This window comes from Mustela erminea, chromosome 6 (assembly GCF_009829155.1).
Source record: "Mustela erminea isolate mMusErm1 chromosome 6, mMusErm1.Pri, whole genome shotgun sequence".
Taxonomy (NCBI): Eukaryota; Metazoa; Chordata; class Mammalia; order Carnivora; family Mustelidae; genus Mustela; species Mustela erminea.
The window spans coordinates 143,983,637-144,009,011 of record NC_045619.1 but is presented as its reverse complement, the minus strand read 5'-3'; the positions used below and the strand labels follow the sequence as shown (position 1 = coordinate 144,009,011).

Below are 25,375 nucleotides of genomic sequence, written 5' to 3'. Positions count from 1 at the left end.
TGCGTTGCGGGAGCCCGTCGGCGTCTGTTAAATGCGGCAGAGCTCGGTCGTTCTAGATTACGACACACGAGTCCTGCACGGCCGGGGAAGGGAAATGAAGGGTTTGCAGGCTCCTTGGTAATTGCTTCTTGTCATAAAGTAAGAACGACCTTTGCAGCTCCATTTAGGTTCAGCCCCTTGTGAGTTATGAGGTGTTCCTCACGGAAAAGACATTTCCTGGACCCCGCTCGCCCTCCGGAGACCATAGACATTCTCTGGAGCAACAACCGCGCCTTTTCAGCCCGCCGAGGGTCGCCGTGTCAGGTGAAGTTTATCGCTGTCCTTCGCACGAGGAGGAATGGTTCATCACCTCCGCGCTCCCTCCGCCATTCCCAGTGGCCGTGGCCTTTGTGGAGGCCGTTCCGCCTCCCTCTGCTCCTGTCTCCCGCGATGGGAACGGCATGTGGCCCGGCAGTGGAGGTCCACGGTCCACTCCGGACCCCGGAAACCAGCAGGAGGAGGTCGTGGGACGGGCGATTTTAGCGTGAACTGGGAGAGGTATGTGGTGAGCAGGAGCTGACGTGTATGAAGCCAGTTTCCGGGACAGCGGGTTGAGGTGGGTGCGTGTCGCACGCGTGTCCAGGCACCTCGTGCAGGGCTGTGCGGGTGGACACTTCTCTCCAGATCAAGTTCCAGTCCTTGGCCGCGTGGCCACGTGTTGGGGTCCACACCCTGCCGCAAACGAAGGTCGCAGCTGTGTCAAGCACTGTGGAAGCTGGATGTCGGCTCCCGCGACGGGTGAGCTGGACGCTGGCTGGTCCTCCCTGGAGCTCCAGGGTGTGGTCCGTGTCCGGACGTCGGGGACCATGGCCTCCGGGCACGTTCTGGGCACCATTATTCCTGGTGTTTCGTATCTGCTTCCCAGGTTGTCCGCTGCCGGTGGAGGCTGCGTGCAGGGGCACCGGCGGTGTCGGCTCTGCCCGTGAGTTGTGGGCACTCGGGACAGTTGGCCTCACCAGGCCCCACGTGAGGAAACCCGTTGTGTTGGTCACCTCAGCCTCTTCTCGATGCCTCCTTCTGGGACCCCTACCCTGCTGGTCTTTGTCCACTGGGACGGTTGGTTGGAAAAAGAGCCACTTGTTCCGGGTGTGGGGACCCAGCCCAATGGCCTGCAGGGTCAAGCCAGTGGACAGGGCCAACGAGCCCCGGAAGAGAGTCTCTGCCCCTGCTGCTGTCCTGGGCAGGACGGCTCGGGCCGGGCCCCTCTGCTGGTCGGGGGACGGGGTCCTGGGGCCGGGCAGGAAGACATGTCCCCTGCAGACCCAGAGTTGTGTCTTCAAGCTCATCCGACTCCTGCCGCGTGGCGTGGGAGCCCGAATCTGCGCTCGTCTTGCTGCTGCCAACGCGCACGTGTGTCCGCTCTGAGTCCTCGGTCTAGGCCCCGGGGGGAGCCTCTGCCGCAACTGTGCAGCCTGAGCGCCGCTCACCGAGTGCTCTCCTCATGCGGAGACCGTCTCCCACAACGCTCCGTGAGGGCAGGGTGTGCTCCGGCCGCGGAAACAGGATTCGTCATCACGAGCATTGTCCTCCAGCCCGAGGGAACCCTCCTGCTCCTGAAGCAAGCCCCTCGCTTGGCGGTGGACGGGGACTTTGGTTCTGCAGGCTTGTAACTCCGAGTGCATGAACTCACAGTTCCACTGAGTGCACGAGTTTAGAAATACGCATTTTCCCGATGTTGAGCTGTGGGGCCATGGTTACTGGTCTGGGACTCTGAGCCGCTCCCTCTCTAAGCTGCGATCTCTCCACCCCCATGTGATGGGAAGGAAAGTGGCATTTTGAAGCCAGGCCTTTGCACCAACCCCCGGGGGACTGGAGCAGACGCTGCGTTTTCCCGGAAAGACAGCCCGGCCGGAAAGGGCTGATCATGTGATATGTCCGACGGCTTCTGCTCAGCGCGGGGGACGCTGTCTGTGGCCACCGCCGCTCACCAGCTGACTGCGGGCAGAGGGTTTAATGTCTGCCTCTGCGTCCTCTTCTGTGCAACAGGACACGAGTCGCGCTGCCTCCAAGGACGTCGTGAGGCTGGGCCATGCGATCGTACGTCAGGCGCAGCGGCCGTCCGGGGCCTGGGAAGCAACAGCTCCTGACAGCCCTGCGGGGTCCGCGGCGCCGCTGTTGTGCTCCGTGGCCGAGGAACAGGAAGACGCCGGGCGGGGGAGCTTGGTGGACAGACGCTGCCGGTCAGTCAACTCTTCTATTAACTGTATTTGAAAATGCCAAACCCAGTGCCGGGAACGTTGAAGCTGACGAACATGCTCAGCTCCTGTTACTTAAGTGCAGCAAACTGGGGCACCTGGGGGCTCCGTCGGTGAAGCGTCCGCCTTCGGGCAGGTCACGATCCCAGGGTCCTGGGATGGAGTCTGGCATCGGGCCCCTGCGCAGCGGGAGTCTGCTTCTCCCTCCCCACTGCCGCTCCCCTGCTTGTGCTCCCTCTCACTGTGAAATCAAGAAAATCTTTGAAGAAAATTGCAGCAAATGTGTTTCAGTAAGAAGTGAGATGGGCGAGGCGCTCGTAGAAACACACGCTGCACATACCGTGCGCACGTCGCATGTGCCTCGTATGAACACGTGTCCCGCGAGTGCGTCCTGTACGCACACGGACATGGCGTGTGCATTGTGCGAACGTGTAATGCGTTGTTCACAAAGCCTTCATCACCCTCACCAAGGAGAGACGTTTAGAAGGGTTTTCCCATGTGCATGACAGTGAGGTGACCTGTCAGCTGTTCTGGGGAAACAAGTGAAGCTTTGGGGGAGTGCCGGGCCGGCGGACGCAGAGGTCGAATCCTTCCGGGCCGGCGGACGCGGAGGTCGTCTTCCTTCTGCGAAATGCCGCCTTCCTCTCCCTGTGGGCCGTGGGAGGTGCGCGGTCACAAACCCAGACGCGCAGGAGGGTGAGAGGCTGCTTGCGCGATCGCAGGCTGGACCCGGACGGAGTGGGTGCAGACCAGCAGAACAGTTCCAAGGAGGCAGACAGGCTTCTGGAACCTTGTGGGACAGCGGGTCACCCTGGCGTCCACGATTCCACGTGCTGCGGTGGTGGCAGCATCTGCCCTGGGCACTTATCTGACGCAGGAGAGTGGCCAGAGAGAGCCGGGGTTGCTCTGGGGCGACGCCTCGGTGGTGACCGCTGTGCAGCCCGTATCGGGAAGGCACCACCATTCTGGATAAAAGTGCGCTTTTCCTCTTGCTTCCCGCCCCTCGTCTCAAACAAAGTACCCACTGAGAAGCCTTCCACAGCCTTGCAGAGCGAGCATGTACTCCGAGCCGCATGACAATCCAGGAGGTTCCCTCGGGGTCTCCCTTGGTTGTCTAGGGTCACCCAGAGTAGCTGAGGGGGAGGGCCTGGCCCCACGTGAGGATCCGCCCGTGCTGAACCCCAAGACTGAGACTGAGATGCTTGGTGAGGGAACCTTCACCCTGGCTCCGTCTGGGGCCCACGTCAAGCCTCTTAGAATTCGAGCTGCTGAAGGTGAACGCAGAGGGAAAAAGGAGCCACGGCCACCGGGGGACCGAGGTCCTGCTTGGAACCAGGGCATCGTCCTCAGCCCTGGTGGCCCTGCCCTGGGTCAGCACGGCTTACCTGCACGTGCATCCTCGGAAGAAACGTTCCTACGGGAGTGAGACTGGATGCTGGGTCTGAGCTGGGGGGGCTGGTTGCATCCTGGAGGGGGCTGTGTGGCAGGAGCACAGCCAGGTCACAGCGTCCCCACCACAACGCCGCTCTTTAGGCCTCTCTACTCTCCAAGAGGGACGGGGCGGTGTGAGTAAGACAGCTGGCGGCGCCCATGCCCGGCGCCCGCTGGAGCCCCTCCCCGCAGCATCTCCCGTGAACTCGCTCCTGCTTCTCGGCTGCACACGGGGCTGCCGAGTGTTCGGCACACAGGAGCGCCGGCCCCCATGCACCCGAGCCTAGGGTGGGCGGCACGTGGTTTGCTCCTGCCAGCGTTGCTGCCAGGCCCTCGGTAGGAGCCTGCGCGTCCTAGCAAACCTCACGACTCCCTGGAAACCTGGCCCTGTGCGGACGGGCTCGTGTCCCCTCTGGCTGCTCTGGGCGTTGTGATGTCCCGTGTACAGAAAGAGGACACCCCGAAGCGCCGAGCCTCCAGCTGCGTCCTCATCGCGGCGACACGGAGGGCCACTAGTGGCCACAGCGCGCGGCTCCGTTGTCATGACCGATCGTCAGAACAGCCCTTCGCAGGCACCAGACCAGCGCGGGGGAGAGGTCGGGTGGCCCCACGGGAGAACAGCTTTTGCTAAGTCTCTGAGATGCGGCGCCAAGGAGGGCGTGTTTCTCCCACCTCTGCCCCCGCCGCGGCTGCCTGTCTTCTCTCCAGGCGGAGCTACACAGCCCGTGCATGAGTGTGCCACGGGTGCGCAGAGCATGTGGGTGTCTGAGAGACAGACAGAGGCCTGGGAAGCACTGATTTCGCTCTGCGGGACCAAGGGTGGCTTCCTCTTGACTGGTTGGCTCACTGATTAACGACATTAACAAAAATCGGACATGGTCATGTCATCCGACTTCGTAATTTCTCAGTGTCGGGGCAGAGGACGGCGTCCGCTTGTCCTCCCCGGCGCCGGGCTATCTGCGGGACTCTGAGCTCTCCCCACCCTGACTGACGGCCATCACTGTGCTTGACCGGAAGGAAACATCCCGCTCCCCGCTGCAGGGATGCTCCGTGACAAGGCGGTACCGTATTTGTTGGAGACGGCAAAGACCGATGCTAGGCCCCTCGCACCTCCGGCAACGCACAGGGACTTTGCATCACCACGCAGCATTTGTAATACTTGCATCCCCAAATTAACTGCTAGCACCCGAAATCAAGCGTTCCGGGACCTTCCCTGCAGCTCGAGAGGGGAGGGTGGGGGTGCTGCCCTGGCCCAACCCGGGTGCCTTCTCTGCACTCCTTCAGAGCAGCCCCTCCCCCCAGAGGGTGTTTCCGCAGCGAAACGAAGTTGTTTCTTTGTTTTTGTTAACCGATGAAAAGGCATTGTGTGGGGAAGGCCCCGGCCTCATCCGGGGGTCGGTGGTCTGTGGCTGGTGTCCGTGGTGGTGGTCAGGGAAGGGGGCTGTGTTTCAGGGGCCGACTCGGCTGAACGGTGCGGTGTCATGGCACCGAGTGGGTTTTCTTCCGCGGCTGCAGAGATGCGTGTTTTCTCTCAGAGGACGGCCCGCGTTCGCACGGGGCGAGCGAGGTCTCAATCACGTGGAGGACACTTTTGTTCATTAACTGAGTGAAGTGTGCACCTCTGTAGGGAACCGGGGGCAGGGCGGGAGGGAGACCGGGGCCAGAGTGACAAAAAGGCTGAGCTGAGGGGTCGGCCCAGGCCGTGGGGTTGGGCTGCGGTCGGCTAGTGCTGGCTCGTTCTGGCTTGAATGGTAGCGCAGAGCGTTCTGTCCGAAGGTAGTGGTGGCTGCGTCGCCGGGGCGTGTGTTTGTGGCCCCCCCACATTTGTATGTGACACAGAACCCCCAAGATGGTGGTGTTGGGTTCAGGGTCTCTGGAGGGGAGGTGGTCGTGAGGGCGGGGCCCCACGGGGGATTAGTGCTCCCTTCACGCGCGTGAGGACGCCACGGGAAGACGCTGTCTGGGAGCCGCAAAGGGTCCTCACGGGACGCGGGGTCTGCCACACCGGGATGTCAGCCTTCCGGCCCCCGAGCTGGGGGTGACCTGTTTGTTGATACCCCGTCTGCAGTGCTCTGCTACAGCAGCCCGAACGGACTCCCCAGGGATGAGCTTCTGGAAGCGTCCCAAGATGCTGAAGTCCCCCCAGAGGTTCCCCAGTGAGGTGGAAATCCTGCCCGGCAAGAGGCCACACTCTGTCCCTGCTCCCGCTGAGCACAGCTGTCCACGCCGCAGTCACCCGCCCTTCACGCCCAGCCAGGCCCAGATCAGCCGTTACTCCTGTCTGGACGGTTTCGAGTGGAAGCGAGCGTGCTGGTTCCCTGACACACAGTTCTTTGGGGACAGTGGTGGCGAGGGAGTGCGTCTCGGCAGAGCAGGGAGAGGACGAGTGAAGGGAGGCGTGTGGGGGCCTCTAGGTCCCTCGAACCTTCTGGCAATGCCTACGAGCCGCAGGGGAAGTCCCCAGAGCCCCCCGGTCAGTGTTTGGCCGCGTTCTGTGGCTCACTGTCTCTGTGGCCAGAGTCGTGCTCTGGAGATGGGTCGGAGCCACGGCGGGTCTCCTGCACCAGCAGGTGCCTAGATGCGGTGAGGTCAGGACCTAGTCCCACTCCCCAAGGACACAACAGGAAAACAGCTGAGGAACTGAACTCCTGTCAGACGTGGACATGAGACAACGCCTTGCTGGCGTGCCGAAAAGGCCGACCTCTTCCAAGAGACTGACTTGGGGTCCAAAACCGTCTGTCTCATGGGACCCTCAGAGCTCCAGGACTCTGCTCAGATGTCATTCAGGAATTGCCGCAGGCCGGACCGGTGGCCGACGGCAGAGTCAGTACCGGCTGTCCCTTCCTGTGTCCCCGGAGCCCTGTGGGGTGGACGCCTGGGCATCTGCTGCTGGTTTTGGGTGTCCTTGGGGAAACCAGCATGGACAGTGTTAAGCCATTTCAAAGCCAAGTGGATATGATTTCCACAGCTATCTGTTTTTAATTTAAGTCTATTTAAAATTTGAGGGCCCCTCTATTGCTAATTTGTTATGGCAATATTAATTAACGGTTCTGCATTACGGCGGTTAGGATGCCACTCGTGTCGAGTGAGAGAGATTAGCAGGAGTGTGAGATCAGAACAACAGTCTGTAAACGGGCCAGAAGCAGCTGGGGGTCACCTTGGGGTTTGGGAGAAGGACGGCACATTTGCGCAAATATGCTGTTAGCGTCCCGCCGCACAGCTGGGGAGACGGCAGGAACAGACCCTCGGCCTCGTTCCGCAGCTAATTCTGGGGGCAGATTCCAGGAAAGGGGGTCGTGCGCTGGAGCTCTGAGCCACATTCGCTACGAAATGCTGGAACTTAAAGACTGATTGTTCCTTTCCATCGCACCCTAAATTCCCATGGTTCTCATCCCAGCCCTAGCCGCACATGGGGGAGCAGAGCCAGGCGGGGTTACTGCCCCGCAAGGACCCCCGGAGGGCGCAGTCCAAGCAGCCCCCGTGTGCACAGGCTGGAGGTACTCCCCCTCTTACTCTGGGGGAAAGACGAACCTTTGAGACACGTGGAAATTGAGACAAAACAGAACGAAGGGGATGGACAAGTGTGAGAGAAGCTCCCGCAAGTCAGTCTCCAGGTCGGTCTCCAGGTCAGTCTCCAGGTCGGTCTCCAGGTCGGTCTCCAGGTCGGTCTCCAGGTCAGTCTCCAGGTCGGTCTCCAGGTCGGTCTCCAGGTCGGTCTCCAGGTCAGTCTCCAGGTCGGTCTCCAGGTCGGTCTCCAAGTCAGTCTCCAGGTCAGTCTCCAGGTCGGTCTCCAGGTCGGTCTCCAGGTCGGTCTCCAGATCAGACTCTAGGTCAGTCTCCAGGTCGGTCTCCAGGTCGGTCTCCAGGTCGGTCTCCAGGTCGGTCTCCAAGTCAGTCTCCAGGTCAGTCTCCAGGTCGGTCTCCAGGTCGGTCTCCAGGTCGGTCTCCAGATCAGACTCTAGGTCAGTCTCCAGGTCGGTCTCCAGGTCGGTCTCCAGGTCGGTCTCCAGGTCGGTCTCCAGGTCAGTCTCCAGGTCAGTCTCCAGGTCAGACTCCAAGTCAGTCTCCAGGTCAGTCTCCAGGTCGGACTCCAGGTCAGTCTCCAGGTCGGTCTCCAGGTCGGACTCCAGGTCGGTCTCCAGGTCGGTCTCCAGGTCGGTCTCCAGGTCAGTCTCCAGGTCAGTCTCCAGGTCGGTCTCCAGGTCAGACTCCAGGTCAGTCTCCAGGTCGGTCTCCAGGTCAGACTCCAGGTCAGACTCCAGGTCAGTCTCCAGGTCAGTCTCCAGGTCAGTCTCCAGGTCGGACTCCAGGTCAGTCTCCAGGTCAATCTCCAGGTCAGTCTCCAGGTCAGTCTCCAGGTCAGACTCCAGGTCAGTCTCCAGGTCCGTCTCCAGGTCGGTCTCCAGGTCAGTCTCCAGGTCAGTCTCCAGGTCGGTCTCCAGGTCAGACTCCAGGTCAGTCTCCAGGTCGGTCTCCAGGTCAGACTCCAGGTCAGACTCCAGGTCAGTCTCCAGGTCAGTCTCCAGGTCAGTCTCCAGGTCGGACTCCAGGTCAGTCTCCAGGTCAATCTCCAGGTCAGTCTCCAGGTCAGTCTCCAGGTCAGACTCCAGGTCAGTCTCCAGGTCCGTCTCCAGGTCGGACTCCAGGTCAGTCTCCAGGTCGGTCTCCAGGTCAGACTCCAGGTCAGACTCCAGGTCAGTCTCCAGGTCAGTCTCCAGGTCAGTCTCCAGGTCGGACTCCAGGTCAGTCTCCAGGTCAATCTCCAGGTCGGTCTCCAAGTCAGTCTCCAGGTCAGTCTCCAGGTCAGTCTCCAGGTCGGTCTCCAGGTCGGTCTCCAGATCAGACTCTAGGTCAGTCTCCAGGTTGGTCTCCAGGTCGGTCTCCAGGTCGGTCTCCAGGTCGGTCTCCAGGTCAGTCTCCAGGTCAGTCTCCAGGTCAGACTCCAAGTCAGTCTCCAGGTCAGTCTCCAGGTCGGACTCCAGGTCAGTCTCCAGGTCAGTCTCCAGGTCGGACTCCAGGTCGGTCTCCAGGTCGGTCTCCAGGTCGGTCTCCAGGTCAGTCTCCAGGTCAGTCTCCAGGTCGGTCTCCAGGTCAGACTCCAGGTCAGTCTCCAGGTCGGTCTCCAGGTCAGACTCCAGGTCAGACTCCAGGTCAGTCTCCAGGTCAGTCTCCAGGTCAGTCTCCAGGTCGGACTCCAGGTCAGTCTCCAGGTCAATCTCCAGGTCAGTCTCCAGGTCAGTCTCCAGGTCAGACTCCAGGTCAGTCTCCAGGTCCGTCTCCAGGTCGGACTCCAGGTCAGTCTCCAGGTCGGTCTCCAGGTCAGACTCCAGGTCAGACTCCAGGTCAGTCTCCAGGTCAGTCTCCAGGTCAGTCTCCAGGTCGGACTCCAGGTCAGTCTCCAGGTCAATCTCCAGGTCGGTCTCCAGGTCAGTCTCCAGGTCAGACTCCAGGTCAGTCTCCAGGTCCGTCTCCAGGTCGGACTCCAGGTCAGTCTCCAGGTCGGTCTCCAAGTCAGTCTCTAAGTCAGTCTCCGCGCTTGTTTCCTGAAACCCCGGGAGCTGCTTCCTGAAACCCTGGGGGCAGGTATCCACTGTCCTTCGAGGCCAACCCCGTGTGCCTCCTCCTGTCCACCACGGAGGCACCGGGGAGATGCCTTTCCCATGGGATCTCCTGCTTCTACGCAGTCAGCTCTTTTCATGCTGGGTTGGGAAGTGAAGGCCGGAGACAGATAGAGATTTTGTGATTTTATCTCCTTTTTTTATGATGATGCTTCCAGGGAATGAGTATTTAGAGATTATCCTTGACTTTTAATGGGGTTGTGTCCCAATAAACCCATTGTAAATGGAAAATATCCTCAAGCCAAAGTTGCATTTCATACGCCTAACCTTGACTGTCCCACGTAGCCTCCCCGGCCTGAGACGTGCACAGCACGCGGACCTCGGCCCACGGTTGGGACAATCCCTGCCACGGCGCCTACTCGGGAATCCGGTGTGGACGCTCTCACATAGTGTATCCCGTACGACGCTCACTGTGGAGAGCCGACGGCGGGTATGGGTGCGGGACGACTGTCCGCGGACCCGCTGTGACCCTCGTGATCGTGGGGCTGACGGGAGCCGCTCAAAAGGCAAGTGCGCCTGGGACAAGACTCTAAACCCAAACTCAAAACTCAAAGAATGGCTTCTACTGAGTGCGCACCGCTTTTGCACCGACGCAAAGCTGAGACGTTGTGGAGGTGAGGCATCTTGAGTTGGGGACCGTCGGTAGACGCTGATGTGGACTCAGTGTCACTTGCAAGCATCTCAAGGAGCCCTGTTCTGAGAAGCAGCACCAAGAGCAGGCCAGGAAAGTGGGCCAGCTACCTCCTGGTCTGCCCTGGCGGTCCTTATCCACGGATATTTGCACAGTGCACAGCCTGCACACCTGTGTGTGAGTTACAGACCATCCCCCTGGTCTGTACTGTGTTTTAGAGAATTTAATAAAGCCTTGGCCTTAGCCCTCTGGATAAGAGACCCGAAGCCAGATCTCAGGAAAGTAAAGGAACAAAACTAGCTCAGTTCTGAGAAATGCCCCGATAAAGGAGTTGTTGAAAATCAGACTTTGGGGAATACCTACGATATTCGTTGTCACTGGGCCTACTGCTCTTCAGAACCGCCTCCTTCAAACTGGCCATGGAAGCAAGTGCTGTTTGCCTTTCCTGGTGGGGAGGGACCCTCTGCCTGCAGGCGTCCATGTCCTGCAGCCCAGCAGGGCCGGTGCTTGGTTGACCAGTACAGCACGGTGGCCTCTCTGGACAGGCTGCCCACGGTCCTCAGCTGAGGGGCGCTGGAGAGCTTGCTCTCGCCCAGACTTGTCGTCAGGACAGAGCGAGTCTCTGGCACGCCCTTCCAGGCCGGTGTGGACCTGGTCTCCAGGCTGAACAGGGCAGGTGAGCTGACCTCCCTGCATGGAAATCAGAAGTGTGGGGTCCTGCTCCACGCCCCAGCACGTGCACTCCCCACCGGCCCCGGTGCCATTACAATCGAATCCTTCCTTCGTTCCCCATCACTTACGGGGGGCTTCCGGCTTCCAGCAGGGAGCACATTGTGTACCGCCCACGGAGCCTTTGGGGAAAGCCCGCGGGACTGTGCTTTTGGGACCCACCACATTCCTGGTTGGTCATTCCGCTCACCTAAGACCGCCATGGGGGGCAGAACCAGGAGTCAGGGCTGGGAACGTTAGAACGGCCAGTCCGGCAGTGAGCAGGGCTGCCGTGGGCCCCGGGTCAGGGGGACCTGCCTTTTCCGGGAGCCTGGCTGCTGGCTGTCTCTCCTGGCACAGGTGTTAACAGCATAGTTAGGGGATGAAAGGTCGTGCCTTTGCGGACGTGGAGCCCAGGACCCCGGGGGAAGGATCGGGCAGAGCAGGGAAGCAAGGCATGACTTAGACTCTTGGAATCTTTTTTTTTTGAATTAAAGATCAGCCCCTGAATCCAGACCCCGAATCCAGACCCCGAATCCAGACCCCAAATCCAGACCCCGAATCCAGACCGCGAATCCAGACCCCGAATCCAGACCATGCCCAAGACAGGGATTCACATTTAGCAAAGCCCCCAATGACGCCTGGCCCTGGGTCCCCTGGCCTGCTCGGCCCCACGCAGCCCTGGGGTGCAGGGGTGAGGGAGCAGGTAATGAGCCTGCAGCACGGCGGCATCAGCTGTGACGGGTGAACCACAGCCTCCGTCATCCGGTCGGGGTGGGCAGCAGCCATCAGAGGAAAACAATTTTGGGCCGTGGCTTTAGGTGACGAGCTGCCTCCTGGGGTCCAGTGGCTGTCACAAAGCAGTGGTGCGGCCTGGCCCCTCCCTCCGGGCGCTCAGGGGTCACAACATGAAAGGACGGGGCATCGCGGCCAGAGCTCACTGACAGGCTCCGACCTGCAGGGGAGCGGTGCGGGGGCAGTGGGGGAGGCGGGATGGGGGGACAGGCCAGGCTGGCGGTGGCCGGCTGGGGGCCAGGGTGAGGGGCCTCCTCGGGAAGGGGCTGGGAGACACAGCATGGCCGAGGTCGTGGGCAGCCCAGGGCTCACCCGCTGCGGGGGGCATCACCCCTTCCTCGGCGCTGTCGGCAGACTTCCACCACGGGGTCCCGAGTTCAGGGACAGAAAGGAGCAACAGCGGACGCAGGACAGAACAGGGGTGTGGGAGGTGAGAGCAGGGCTGCGGCCCCCACCCCGGGAGGTGCTCGGGGATGGAGTCGGACGCTGAGCTGCTCTGCAAACACCCGGTTTACCTGACCCTGCGTCCCTGGGAGGCGGGATCGAAGGGCAGGGCAGGTGCCGACGTGGTCTGGACGCCTCCAGCCTCCCCTTAATCGCTCAACTAACCTCCGAAAATAAGTGACGGAGCCGGAGGCCGAGGTGGCAGAGAAACAGGGACCCGGCAGTGGGGGCGGGTCACTGCCAGCCTCACGGCTGTCACCCCGACGAGGGAACGGGGAGCGATGGCCCGGCTGCCGCTCCGCCCTGGGGCCCGCACCGGAGCCTTTCGCTGAGAAGGCTGTGCAGCTCGCCGTGCTCCGTGGCCAAGCCCCCCGTCCCCCCACGTGCTGGCGGACTCGCAGCCACACAGGGCCAGGGGCTCCCTCACTGCCCGCTCCCTTCTGTTCCTGGCCTACGTGCGCCGGAAGCGGTGGCCACAGAGCGATCCCGGAGTGTGGGGAGAAACGGGTTTTCATCCCCAAGCACCCGCAGGACGGGAAAGGACGCCGTGGTGTCCAGGCGTCAGGGTAGTTCGCGCCGCACGGACGGCGCTACATGGTGTTTCCCGAATAAGCCGGGTGAGCCAGGGTGAGAAGCAGACCCACCGTTGGAATCATAGTGGTGGTGACATGACCTTGACATGACCATGATGCTGGCTCTCAGCCCCCCTCCCCCTGAGCCCTCTACTGCCCATCGGCCGAGGCCTTGGACCCCACCTCCATCTGGCCCGGCTGGGGCGCCGAGCGGGCCGCGCACGCACCGGCCTGTCTCTGGCCTCACTGACATGAGGTGAGCACACCCGTGGGGCTCTCTCTGGGCCCCCGGCTGGAGACGCCCCCCGACCGCCCCGCGCCACACACCAGGTGGGCTGCTCTCCTGCCGCGCTGCCCAGCGGCCGCGTCCCTGAGTGGCTCAGGCAAGACACCAGGTGCCCTGCTGCTCACCCAGCTCTGGGGACCAGGGCCCCGCTCCTCGCAAGGGGTGTCCCTGTCTCCAGGCGAGCTTGGCTAACACAGGGTCTGGGCACTCTATACACTCACGCGCTCACTCTCTCCAAACCACCAAACGTCAATCCTAATGATGAGGCTGGGCGACCGGGCCTTTGGAGGGTGCCGGGCAGAGCCTGGCTTTCCTAGAGGAGGTCGTGCGCCCCAGGGGAGCCTGCAGTCCGGGCAGAGGGCTCTGCCTGCTGCCCACCACCGCCCGTCCTCCTAGCTTCTGAAGAACGCCGCCTGCCCCGGCACCTGCGCGTCTCACCTGCGGCAAGAGGTGACTTCTGTTCCTGCTGGGGATGTGGCCGGGCAGCCGGATGTTGAAGAGAGCCTGGAGGGCGGCCTGAGCCGCCTGGCCCTTGGCCAGCTTCTTGCTGCGTCCTGAGCCTTCGAACGTCCTGCCGTCCACGCTCACGGCCATGACGAAGCTCTTGGCGCGCCGCTTCTCCGCCGGCTCCGCGAGGCACACGTAGCGCAGGCCGGAGCGCAGCTCGTTCAGCACGACCACGGGGTTCCTCTCGCCGGGGGCCGCAGGGCCCGGCCTGGGCCTGTCTGGCCGCGCCGGGCCCACCAGGTCCAGGGGGTGGCAGAGTAGCCGCCCCCGCCGGCAGGCGGACGACAGCAGCCCGGCGTCGGCGGGGCGGCGGCCCGGGAAGGCCTCGCTGGGGGCGGCCGGCTCGAACTCCTTGAACAGCGTGTCAGGGAAGTCGGCCTGGTCCGAGGTGAAGTCCGTGGACGAGCCGGCGCCGCTGCCCATGGCCAGGTGGGCCTGGCAGGCGTTGGGGAACTGCACAAAGGACCTCAGGGCTAGCTCGGCGGCACGCATCTTCGCTTTCTTCTTGGTTGGCCCCGTGCCCTCGAACGTGAGCCCGTTCACCTCCACGGCCACGGCGAAGACGGGCGCGTGCACCGGGCCGGTCTGTGACACCGTGCGGAACTGCAGGCCTGGACGCAGGTCGTGCAGCTGCACCAGCGCGTTCTTGGGCGCCACGGACCACGACAGCCTCTTCCAGATGAGCTGCAGCTTGCACAGGGGGCTGCCGTTGCCTTCCTCCAGGGGCCGCTTCCTCTTCACGCCGGGCGCGCCGCCTCTGGCCCTGTCGCCCGCGGGCAGGGGCCGCGCCTCCAGGTTGCTCACGTTCCGGTTTTCCTTCACGTCGGCGCTGCTGGTACCTGCGGGCGAGAAACACAGCCGTGACCCCGGGCCCTGGCAGCTCGCGACGGACGGCCGACCGGACCGCCGCGCGGCACACCTGCGCCCCGGTGCCCGCGCAGCCGTCAGGCCTGGGAGCCGCGGGAACAGCACCCAGAGGTGGGGGCCGAGGGGAGGGACCCAGATTCCCGGGCGGGTCTCGCAGGGATGCGTTTCTGAGAAGAAGGTTGTTGGGGGGTGCGTGTGGGGAGCACGGCCCCCGCGTGCTGCTGCCGTCTGCTGCTCTGGGCCTGGGCTGGGACGTGTCGAGGCTGAGGCCAGCTGCCTGCCCTGGGCCCGGGCGACCCTCAGCGTTGTCCCGACCAAACGGCCCGGCGGCCCTGTCCGCCCATCCGCTGTGGGCAGCGCGGAGGGTCAGGAGGCCTTCCCCGCCGAGAGCGGTGGTTGGGGAACGGTGTGGTCTCCGTACAGCAGAACGCTGCGGGGCACCCAGCTGTGTGCGTCAGCGGGGTGGACCTCGGGAATGTGCTAGATGGTGAAAATGATACCCAGGTGAGGGTATCGCTGGTGTGTATCATACGGGCACAGACGTTGCAGATCGTGGGGTCCTCACACGCCCCGGGTAAAGGTTCCAGATGTCCCTGCTTCCCCCGAGACACGAGGAGGAAACAAGACGGGCTCAGAGGGTCACTGCATTTGTGTCTGCGATGGCTTTTTTCTTCCTTCCTCTGCGAGAAATCCTATGAAGTGAGTTGAGGGAAGCCGTCCTTGGCTAAAGTGGGTGCTGAGTTCGTGTCACAATCATTTAACCTCCGTGGACTGGCCATCTTGGACATCTCACGGCCGATAACGTGGTTCTGTTCTGGAAACGTCAGGCACGGATCGCTGGGGGACCAAGGGACAAGAGTCCCGATGGCTCCGTGGGTGAATGTGCCTCTGGTGCGCTGACCCCTCGGGTCTCCTCTGAAATCCTCCGGGGGCAGCCGCGGTGAGCGGGGCGGGCGCCGGTCACAGAGCCTCCCTCAGACCTCCACTTCACTACCCTTCTTCTTCCTAAAACCCACCCTGTGTGGGGTCACGGCCCCATGTTCTAGAAGGAGCCCAGATCTGGGCTTGCTGGTCAAGCTGGGAGTGTCCCGGGAATGTTCGCGGCTGCTGTAAGGCAGAATCGTCCATTGTGTTCTTGGGTCCTTCGCAGGGTCTCCCTGTGCTGGGCTCTGGGCGGCGGTGAGGCTGCCGAGCGCGGTAGGCCCCGGGTTCCGGCAGACGTGGGAGGTGAGGCGGCCCCCCGGGGCCAGGCGGGGCCCGTGCAGAAGTGCCCTGGAGTTGGGAGTGAGTTTGCTCTTGTTAGGCCCGGGGAAACGTGGGGCGATTTTGACACTGGCTTGTAGCTTGTGGGCAGACGTCGCGTGGGCTCCCCTCAGGCCTGTCCCGGAGCCGGACCGCAGGAAGCGTGCTGGGCTCCGTGACCTCGCCCTCGTGGCGTTGCTGGCGAAGAATATAACAGAAACGTGCCACGCGCCGGCGCGGAGAGGTGTCCTCTGTGGGGGACGCACACTCGGGGCTCCTGGCCGGGCCGGAGGGGCCGCGGTCCCTGTTTGCGGAGACGCAAGGTGAGGTTTGCGGAGGGGACTTTGTTCCAAGGTGGGACGCGGAGGGTTTTGTAGGTTAGAGGCGGACGCCCTGCACTTACAGCCTGTTTTAGTAGAAATAATCACCTTCCAAATATCAGGCACTTAATCTCTGCCTCTTTCGTTAGTCACTGTGCCTCCCGGGCCAGGCAGCCGGGAGCCCCGCCACCGCGGTGTTTCAGGCCAAGACACGGTAGAGCAGATTAACCACGCAGTTTCTCACACTGAACGTAGAGATGGGAAAAAACCGCAGCCCGACCCAAAAGCCCCATTCTAGATTGCATTGAAAATTGCTGGGAGCGCTTTAATTTCTTATTGATTTCCTGCGGGGTGGGGGTCGCCTGGACTGTTAGCGCCCGGGAAGCGGCCCGCAGATCAGATGACCTCTGTTGCCTTTCGAGGCGGAAAGGGTTATCTTGGAGGAGCAGCCCTCGCGGACGGACGCCCCTGCACCCGCACGGACACTGCTTCACTTCCCTGACGCACCGCAGCCACGGCTGCCGGCTTCACCATTGTCCGTGGCACCGGCCACGGTTATCGGATTGTGGCACGGAGGCCCTTTCTATAGTACCCAACAGCGAGTAACAACTGAGGCACAAAGCGGGCTTCTGGGCCCTGTCCTGGACGCTCTGGCACAACCTCTGGTTCCTGCAGATGCGCAGACTGGGTCCGGTTCCCCGCCGCGGCCGAGCACTCCGTTTAACTGGCTGCGGGGTCTGAGCGTGGTTGGCAGAAGCGGCAGGAGGCCGGCAGGGCAGCGGTCACCCGCCAGCTCGGGGTTCCTGTGCACGAGAACCCGCGTCCCCTCTGTGTCTCAGGGCCGTGGGACCAGGGGCAGGTCCCTGCACGTGTCCAAACTGCACTTTCTGAGAGTGGCGGATGTGGGTTTGAACAGCGTGTGCCTGTGACAGCATCCCGAGCGTGCCCCGAAGGAGGCCGAGGGGGATGTTCAGCCCAAACCCTGACGTGCAGGGAGCGCATCCTGGGTGGGAGCGGGACAGAGAGAGGCAGACGCTGCAGTGCAAGGGCCTCCCCCCAGGAAGCAGGGTACGGCCTCTGCCTGTCAGAGTGTGTGGGCTCCGGGTGGCCGCGGACTGTCCCGAGGCCAGGTCTGTGCACATCCCTCTGTCGCGGAGCCCGTGGGCCCCAGAGTGCAACACAAACACCCCGCTTCTCTCGCTTTGGGTCGGCATCAGAGCTCCTGTGAGTCAGTGTCCGTCTGGCTCCCGACACAGTCATAGGAAAAGAGTCTTTGTCTTCTGGGAGGCTCGGCCCCATAGGACGGACGGACAGACGCCTGTAGGACACGCACAGCGAGTCCCGGTCCCCAGAGGAGAGATGGCGCGGGGGAGGGGAGGTACCTGGTGGAGGGACCCGCCCGCACTGCAGCTCCGGCCTGCAGACCCCCGGGCCTGCTCTGGGACACCACACGCCGCTTTGCCAGGGCCACCGGGAAAACCCGATGCCCATCTGTGGGCGTTTCGCCACTGCGATCCCGCACGAATTTCTTATGGGACCCCAGCTCTGACTTCACAAATGCACATTTCCTTCTTCCCCGGGGAAGGGGGTCCGTCGCAGTCCCCTCCCCGACCAGGCAGTGGTTCTCACTTCGCTCTCCGCCCGCTAACAGGCTTCCCTACTCTGTTGTCAGGTGAGCCAGCAGTGGGGTGCGAGGCCAGGCTGTGCCGTACCTGCCCCACACGCGCTCCCCGGGTCCGGGCCCCGTGGCATCCAAGCGTACGGGGCTCCTTTCCCAGCCGAGTCTCCTGCTCCTGGGCCCTGTGGGCTACCCCAGGCCTCACGGGCGGCGTGAGCACCAGCAGCTCTGTCTGGAGACCGCAGGAAAGCGTGATGGCCCCTGCCATGCGGGGCTTCTGTGCGGCTCAGGGGACACAACCCATGCAACTTCCCACGTGATCCGTAAACGGGGTCCGTGAACGCCACGGCTTCCAGGCTTTGTGCTTCCTGGTGACTGATCGTGGCCACCGTGGAAATGACGGCTGCCCCTGCCTTGAAGGATTTGACAGAGGGAGGCAGCCCACCCGCCCGGACTCTCTGTGGGTTCTGGGGTGCAGACCTTGGCACTGGAATGTTTATTACATGATAAAAATGGTTCATCTCTGAAAACGTACTTGTTGTACACTAGCAACAGTCAAACGGACAGGTCAGACTAGGTTGTAAGAATTAGAAAGTCCTTTAATCCTACCCTGGAATTCATTCTTCCAAATAATTGCTCTACGTGCCTGTCGTAGCTCAGAGATGCGCAGTGGGTCGGGCTCAGAGCGGCTCTGCAGGCAGCACACCTCCCCGCAGGGGGCTGGACCGGGGAGTCACCTGTTCGGTGAGCCTGTCCCCACTCTCCGTGTGCAGGCACTCGGCGTGCAGACGTCAGCCTGTGGGAAAATGCTAGCGGGCAGAGAGGGGAGCCAGACGGAGTGATGGGTCTGGGGACCCAGAACGGCTCCCACCACCCCACGGAGCCCCCACGGAAGGCTCATGTCGCGCTGGAAGATTTCTGACTTGGATCCCACAAGCCTTCCCTCAGCAAAGTCCTGCTCCGAGGAAAGCGCGTGCAGGTGTCCTGCATGCCCACGCCGGCCCGGGGCGAGTTCCCTCATCCTCCCTGCGTCGAACATGAGACCCGCCGACGGCTTTGTGATTCCAGGAGTCACGCGTGTCCTTCCATTGTGGAAAGTAGAAAAAAAGCAGGTAAATAACTTTGCACTCCATTAGACAGACACCACGCGCCAGCGGCCGTTTCCCGTCTGCGCTCACATCGGTCCGTCTCCTGGGCCCGTGAGTGCATTGTCCCTCTTGGCAAAAGGAGAGGTCCCACGTGTGCAAGAATTGCATTTTAGTGAGAGAACGCAGAATTTTACACTGGTGTGGCCGCGGCTAGTTTCATTTTCCAGGCGAGACATCCCCTCTCAGAGTTAAGTCTGACCAGGAGGCTGCCCTTGTGTGTTGGCACCGTCCTTCAAACGTGCACAGGCCACGTGGAGGGGGAGTCCGCGCCCGTGGTCTCACGGCGTCCAGCTCCAGCAGGTAGCTGTGCCCACGTATCATGCACCTGCGTCACCCTGTCTGCTGCCCCCCTTTCTGGGGCCAGCGTCTGTCTGTCTTCTCCAACCAGGCAGCCAGACTTCTCCAACTAGGCACAGCATTGGGCGCTGTTCCGTGCGTGTGGCCGACGGTGACGCTGTCGTGGCTGCAGGTGTTCGGACCCCAGGAGCCGGCCATCTGGTCTGCCACATTTGCATCAGTTGGAGGCCCGTAGGAGTGCGGCCAGTGGCCAAGGGAGGCCCTGGTGCTTCATGGGTGAGGAGCTGCGTGGGAAGGGGGTCACTGTGGCACATCCACGCCCCGGGAGCACTGAGAGGCCACATGGGCCGGCTTGCAGAAGCGCAGGTCTGACGCCCTGTGTCAGACGAAGGTGCTTCCTTTGAGGACGTGTCCCATGTGGTCCTGGATGTTGCCCCACGTCTGGGTGTGGATCAAGCAGGTTTGGTGGGTGGGTCTTCCTCCCTCCAGACCGCCGTGCAGGGAGTGACCTGTCCTTCCAGATAGGCTGAGTGTCTCCGGACCCTGACCCCTGGCCGCAGCTCTGCACTTGGCAGTGGGAGCTCAGGCTCCGGGACGAGAGGTGCCGAGTGCCGGTGGCCATGGGAAAGCCCACCCGACGGTGCCCAGAGTGAGCCACACAAGAGCCGGCTGAGCACCCTTGCCTAACCATGGTGCAGGCACACCTGCGTCACACAGCTGCAGGGATAAAGGGCACTTCCCGTCATGCTCACCTCTACCGCACAGGTGTGTGCGTGCACACGTACACCACACATCACACATCACCCACGCCCCGCGCGCCCCGCTCACTCCTCTCCCACGTCCCGAGGGCGCTGTCGAGACTGTGTCCACGGTATTGGAAGGCACCGTCAGGCCATTGATTGGAGGTCTGCTCTGAACGGTGTTTGGGAATAAGGTTTTCTAAGTAAGGATTTTCCAAGCGTTGCAAAGGCTTTCTAATGTGTAACAAACAATTAAAAGTCAATCTTCTCCATAGGTTCCCACCGATTAGGGGAAATAGCCAGTTTGTGCGTTTACTGCGTTCCAGGCCGAACGTCTTCACACACGGTCCCACGCATTCCGATCCCAGCGCTGTGATTCGGGTTGTGCCCGCGAGGCGCTGGGACCTGTGGCGCAGGCTCGCGGGGAGCAGTGACCGCACGAGAGCCCGTCCAGGAGGTCTTGCCCCATGCGGGGCTCCAGCTACGTCAGCAGGTCCCACCCCCGACCGAAGGAGGCAGATTCCCCGTCTCAGCGCGTTCTCTCCTCGTGTTTAGCCGAATCGCTGCGTGCACACGTCCCGCTCAGCTTGGGGCGCGTGTGGGCACGTGCTTGTGGCTGGCGGACGTGGTCCACATTTGTGAGGTACTTGTACATACACAGACCGAGTCCTGGAGATTTTCCCACTGAGACCCTGAGACAACGGACAAGTGTCTGCAAACTTGGTTGAGGAGGGGCCCTGGATGGGTGGCCCAGGGAGCCGCGTCCTGATTTCCGCGGGACTCTGTGCCCGTCCAGCAACCCTGCTCTGCGATTTTGATTCGGGCGGGGACGTGGGACATGCCCTCAGCCTCGGTCCTGTTGCCGGCCGTGTGTCTCACCAGCCGATGGCAGAACTGCGGCTGGGGGTCCCCCTGCCGTGCGTCCTGGTCAAGGTCCTGGGGAGTTCGAGCCTTGATCAGTCTGCGCGGTCCCACTTGGCGGAAGGACGGCCCATGGGTGAGGTCATAATGAAATGCAGGAGCGATCTGTGTGGTCTGGGGTTTGGGAGTGTGCCGGTCACGTCCAGGAGTCCCACCCCCCCACACCAGCCCTGCCCACCCACCCCCGGGGTCCCTCTGTGGTCTCAGCAGGGGACCGCTCGGAGTCCCTCCGCCCCGCACTGCTCTGCTGCGTCCCGGGTTCCTTCACGAGCCAGAAATGCCTCAACAGGTCGGCCCCCCGTCCAGCCTTTCCCGTGTTAAGTCATTGTACAGACTGTGCTCACCCCCCCCCCCTTGAAGGGGAAAACAATGGAAAGCAAGGAGAGGGTGCAGGAGAACGGATTTTCCCCGACAATCCTGGGGTTCTCAATTATGCAGTCACTGCAAGTGTCCTGATCCGCAGGTGGGGGCGGGGTTCCGGGTGGGGTAGGGTTGTAGGTGAGGAGGGGGTTCCATGGCGGGGAGGGGTTCCGGGTGGGGACAGGATCCCTGGTGGGGAAGGGGTTCACGTTGGGGACAGGATCCCTGGTGGGGACAGGATTCGGGTGGGGACAGGATCCCTGGTGGGGAAGGGGTTCACGTTGGGGACGGGGCAGCGGGAGCAGAGCCTCCTGCTCCGGGAAGCCCAGACAGTGCCCCCATCACTCCGGGGTCTCAGTGTTTGGGGACATCAGAGGACGCCCCTCCGCGCACGGGGAAGCTGCTTACTTAGTCTGTCTTCGTCTTCCGCGTTCACGGCGCCGGGACTGAAGTGCTTGAAGGGAGCGATAAAGGCCGACGAGGTGCTCACTTTGTCTGGAAAGAAAAGAACAGGAAACGCACTTTTGACATCGAGTTTCAGAAAGACTCAATGCTTTCCTACGATCTTACCACCCAGGGTTCGGGCGAGGGCGGCCGAACGCTCGCTTTGGTTCCAGCCACTTCCTTCTGGTTTGGTCTCTTATGGGATTTCTGACGCCAAAGTCCTCTCCGCTCGACCTTCAGCTTCCTGACTTCCGCCTTTCTTGTCTTCTCCCCTCTTGTTCCGTGTCCCTCAACACCCAGCGGTCCTCTCTGGGGCAACAACCCTGCGCCGGCTCCTGGGCTGCCGGGCGGGGCGCGGCCTCGGACCCCGGGGAGGGGGCAGCGCAGAGGGGAGGTGAGCGAGTGAAGCAAGGAGAAGCCGTAGTCAACGAGACGCCGATACAGCCGAGACCGTTTCTCCCGTGAGCGGAGAAGCTGCTTTGTGGGCTTGAGGTGCAGCCCCGCGGGGCCTTGTCAAGGCCGGGAGTGCGCTCGGTGTGCGTCTGGGCGGCGGGAGGGGGGCGCAGGAGGGAGAGGTGCGGGCGGAGGCCCCCCTGTTCCTCCTGCAGACGGAGGAGCAGGAGCAGGACGGGGGCCGGAGAGCGCCCTCTGCCTGCACCCTGGTGGGGGGTGGGGAGGCACCAGCTGTCCCGAGTCCGCCCTGGGCTGGGCAGCTGGACCCAGGGCGACACCGCTCATGACCTACAGCCCCGCAGTCTCCCCCTTAAACGGAGAGATCGGGGGATTGTGGGATAGGAGTGCACCTGGGAGACATTAAAAAAGGACAAACAAAGGGGCCGAAGGAAAAACTCCTTTCTGTAGAGATTCCGCCGACTAAATCCAACCTCGGCAGCTAGGAGCACTTGTCCACGCGGGCGCCTACCCCAGGGCAGAGGAGAGCGCGTCCAGGGACGGCACACACAGTCCTCCCAGTTCTCAGACACCCGCCTGCTCCCCTGCATCCTGGGGCCAAGACGGGGGCCTTCCCAGGGTCCTGGTGGTTCTTGTGTCTGGCCTGGCCCCGGGGGCTGAGCTCCTTTGCCAAGGGGACACTTCTGCTGCCAGGAATCTGCTGGCACCGGAGGGCCAGGTCTTTTGCCTCCCGCGCCAACGTCTGCCTCTGCCCCGGGGAAGGGGCACTGCTGCCTCACAGGGCTCCCTTAGTGCACACATCTGAGTGTGACTTGCGTGAAAACCTCAGCCAGGGCTTCTATCTGCAGTCAGCCCTCGGGCGTGCGGCCGAAGGCAATGTGCTCTTTTTCTTGCAATTCTGAGCCTGTTTTCTTTATACCCAAGCTTTCCAGAGGCCCGGGGAGTTCACACTGAAATCCGTTCAGGAGCCTGTTAACAGCTGGCGTTTCCAGTAGGGACGGCCACGATATAATGTTCACTCAGAGAGAACAATAAATAACTCAAACATAAAATGCCTGCTCTTTCTTCCTCCGACGAACGGGAAGCGGCAGCCAGGGAGGGGTGGGCTCTCCCGGGCCCTCTCAGCCCAAGCTAATTTACTACACGGGAATGAAATCTCTTGCTTGAGTTATAATTTCATTAAGGGCACCCAATAATGTTACACAAAGAGTGTGAAGCTCAAGTGATTTAGTCTGGGGCATCTCGAAATGAAATTACATTTTTCTAATAAAGCAGGGCGACCAGCCAAACACCCACAAAAGTACACGAAACCATTTCAGAACTCGCCTTCGCAAAATTACAAACTAGTCGAAACTGTTTCAGATCCTCAAAGTCCTTGGGTTCTAGGCTTCCCAGACCGGGCAGAAGCAGCCGACCCGGGTTAGATCAACCCTGGGCACTTACTCAGTTTCTGTAAATCCCAAGCACCATGCGGCAGGCCGGGCTTCAAGCCTAAAAGAGCATCCGGTATGTCTGAAGTGCAGATCGAGGCAAAGGCCTTAGATAGACATTTCTCCAAGAAGGGCATCAGACGGCCAGTGGACCTGATCCACTCATCCGCCGGGCCACCAGCTCACGGCTGCCGTGGGCCACCAGCTCATAGCTCTGCACGGACGGGGCACGTGACGAACCAGCACGTCCGCTTCTGGGTCTACACCCAAAAGAACGGAAAGCACCGTCTCACGGAGCTATCCGCACCCTCGAGCGCCCCGGCACGAGGATGGATGACACGGTGTAGCCTGTGCGCGCAACGGACTATTACCCCACGTGACCAAGCTCGAGGCCGTGACGCAGACGGGGGTGAGGCGGCCCCCGCAAGACAGCAGACACGGTGGGGCCCACGCATCTGAGGTCCCCAGAGGAGTCAGACCCAGAGACACAGAAGAGGCAACGGTGGGAGCCAGTGGCTGGGGGACGGGGGGACCCGGCCTGTGATGGGGGTGGAGTTTCAGTTTGAGAAAGGAAGAAAGTTCTGGAGGTGGATGGTGGTGACGGTCGCACCACAAGTCACCCAACAACAGGCTTCCAAATGGTCAGTCTGGCAGGTTTTACCTTCTCTGTGTTTCCCCCCATTGTAGTAAGTCACATTTACCAGGATGTTCAGAATTCTATCTGAACCTCTTTTATGCCCCAGCAGCTCCTCCAGCTCAAACACACCAGCCTGCTCAAGGCAGGACGCCTGGAGAGCGGCGAGCCTGTTTGCTGGGCCTGCCGGCTCTTCCGGAGGCTCGCCTGCCGTCACCGCCTCTGTGCCAGGAGGGGACAGGTGGCAGCCTAGGCCCGTCATTAGGGAGGACAGCAGGAATTGCATTTTTTGTTTAGAAGAATTACGACGAGAACGATTGGATGCCGGCGTCATAGCTGGCGGCTGTGTCCTTACACATGGTGTCCGCATGGGGCTGTGCTGGGCTCACCCCGGTCCTGAGACCGGCTCGTGCGGGTTCCGGATGGAAAACAGCCTGTGCGCATGTGCTGTGCTCCCTTCTGGTCATCTGGGGTCCACTGAGAGAAGCTGGCTCCCGCCTGCCTGCACCCCATTGTAAAGTTTGGAGGGTGGGGAAGGTGTTTCTGTAGGGGAGTATCCGGAAGGGGTGCTGGGCGTGCCCCACACCAGCTGGAAACGGGCCCCAGAGAGTAGTGGCCCTGGACTGTCCTCCAGCCAAGCGCGACTTCCAGCAAAGGCCTGGCGGCCACGGGCCAACCAAGAATTTCCGATGCGTCTGCTAACGACCTAGGACATTTGCATTGGAACCTCGTTGCTGTTTGCAAAATAAATGGCTCGGACCTTGTGGGCAGCACTCTTCCCTGGAACCCTGTGAGACCACATTTGTCAACGGTATTGATAACCAAGAACAAATACAATTTGCACGTGGCCTGAAGACTGATAAACAGGCCAGAGCCAAACAGCTTTCAGGAATGCCGCTATACTGAGACGCTCACCAGCTTCCCACAGAGATCTCCAAGTACTGCGATGGGCTGAAGAAGTCTTACAGACAAATAGTGTTGAAAGAACTCGACATCAGCTTGGGAAAAGGAACTCTGAGCTCTCCCTCATACCATACCTGAAAATTGTCACAAAAGGGGTCATAAACCCAAACATAAAAGCTGTAACGATAAAACTTGTGGAAGAAAATACTGAGACTTTCAGGGTGCTTGTGGAGGCAGGTTTCTTAGGATGCAGAAAGCACTAATCATAAAAATATTAGTTTTCATCAAAATTAAAAATGAAGTGTTTCAGATTGCTGAAATTCACTGTTAAGAAAACGAAAAATGAGCCCCAGATTGGGATAATAGATTTACGATCAAGATGACTGATTTGTATCCAGAGTATAAGAACTCTTCCAACTTAGTAATAAAGGGTAGAAAGACCCAAATTTTAAAGAAATGGGCAGAGCACTTGAACAGAAACTCGACAAGGGAGGCCATGCAGAAGCCAATGATAAGCACACCCGAAGGGCTCCACGGCATCGCCCGTCGGCGAAACGCAAGTTACGAGCACAGACCTGTGTCAGGACACACCCACCGGCACAGCCCGGCGCAGGGAGAGGCAGGGAAATCAGGGCACTCAGGGCCTCTCCTCCACCAGTAACTCTGTATACACCAATCCCACTTCTAGATATTTACCCAAGGAAAAGGAAACACATATGCCAAAAAAGAAAAAGATTTGTATAAGACTGTTTAGGGAGATTTTATCCATTACAGCTCAGAATTAGGAACGTCCTGCTTACCCGTCAACAGAAGA

The 25,375-nt window shown here is 61.3% G+C and overlaps 1 protein-coding gene across 3 annotated transcripts in view; it reads right to left on the bottom strand.

Annotated features, from left to right (window-relative positions):
* ADARB2 (adenosine deaminase RNA specific B2 (inactive)) overlaps positions 1–25,375 on the bottom strand; it is a 357,169-nt gene that overhangs the window by 94,135 nt on the left and 237,659 nt on the right. For all 3 annotated transcript variants that reach the window (XM_032349873.1, XM_032349874.1, XM_032349871.1), the window contains exons 2-3: positions 21,148–21,234; positions 13,158–14,065 (exon numbers count right to left, since the gene is read on the bottom strand). In XM_032349873.1, the coding sequence (XP_032205764.1) occupies positions 13,158–14,065; positions 21,148–21,234 (995 nt within the window). The remainder of the gene's footprint in view (positions 1–13,157; positions 14,066–21,147; positions 21,235–25,375) is intronic.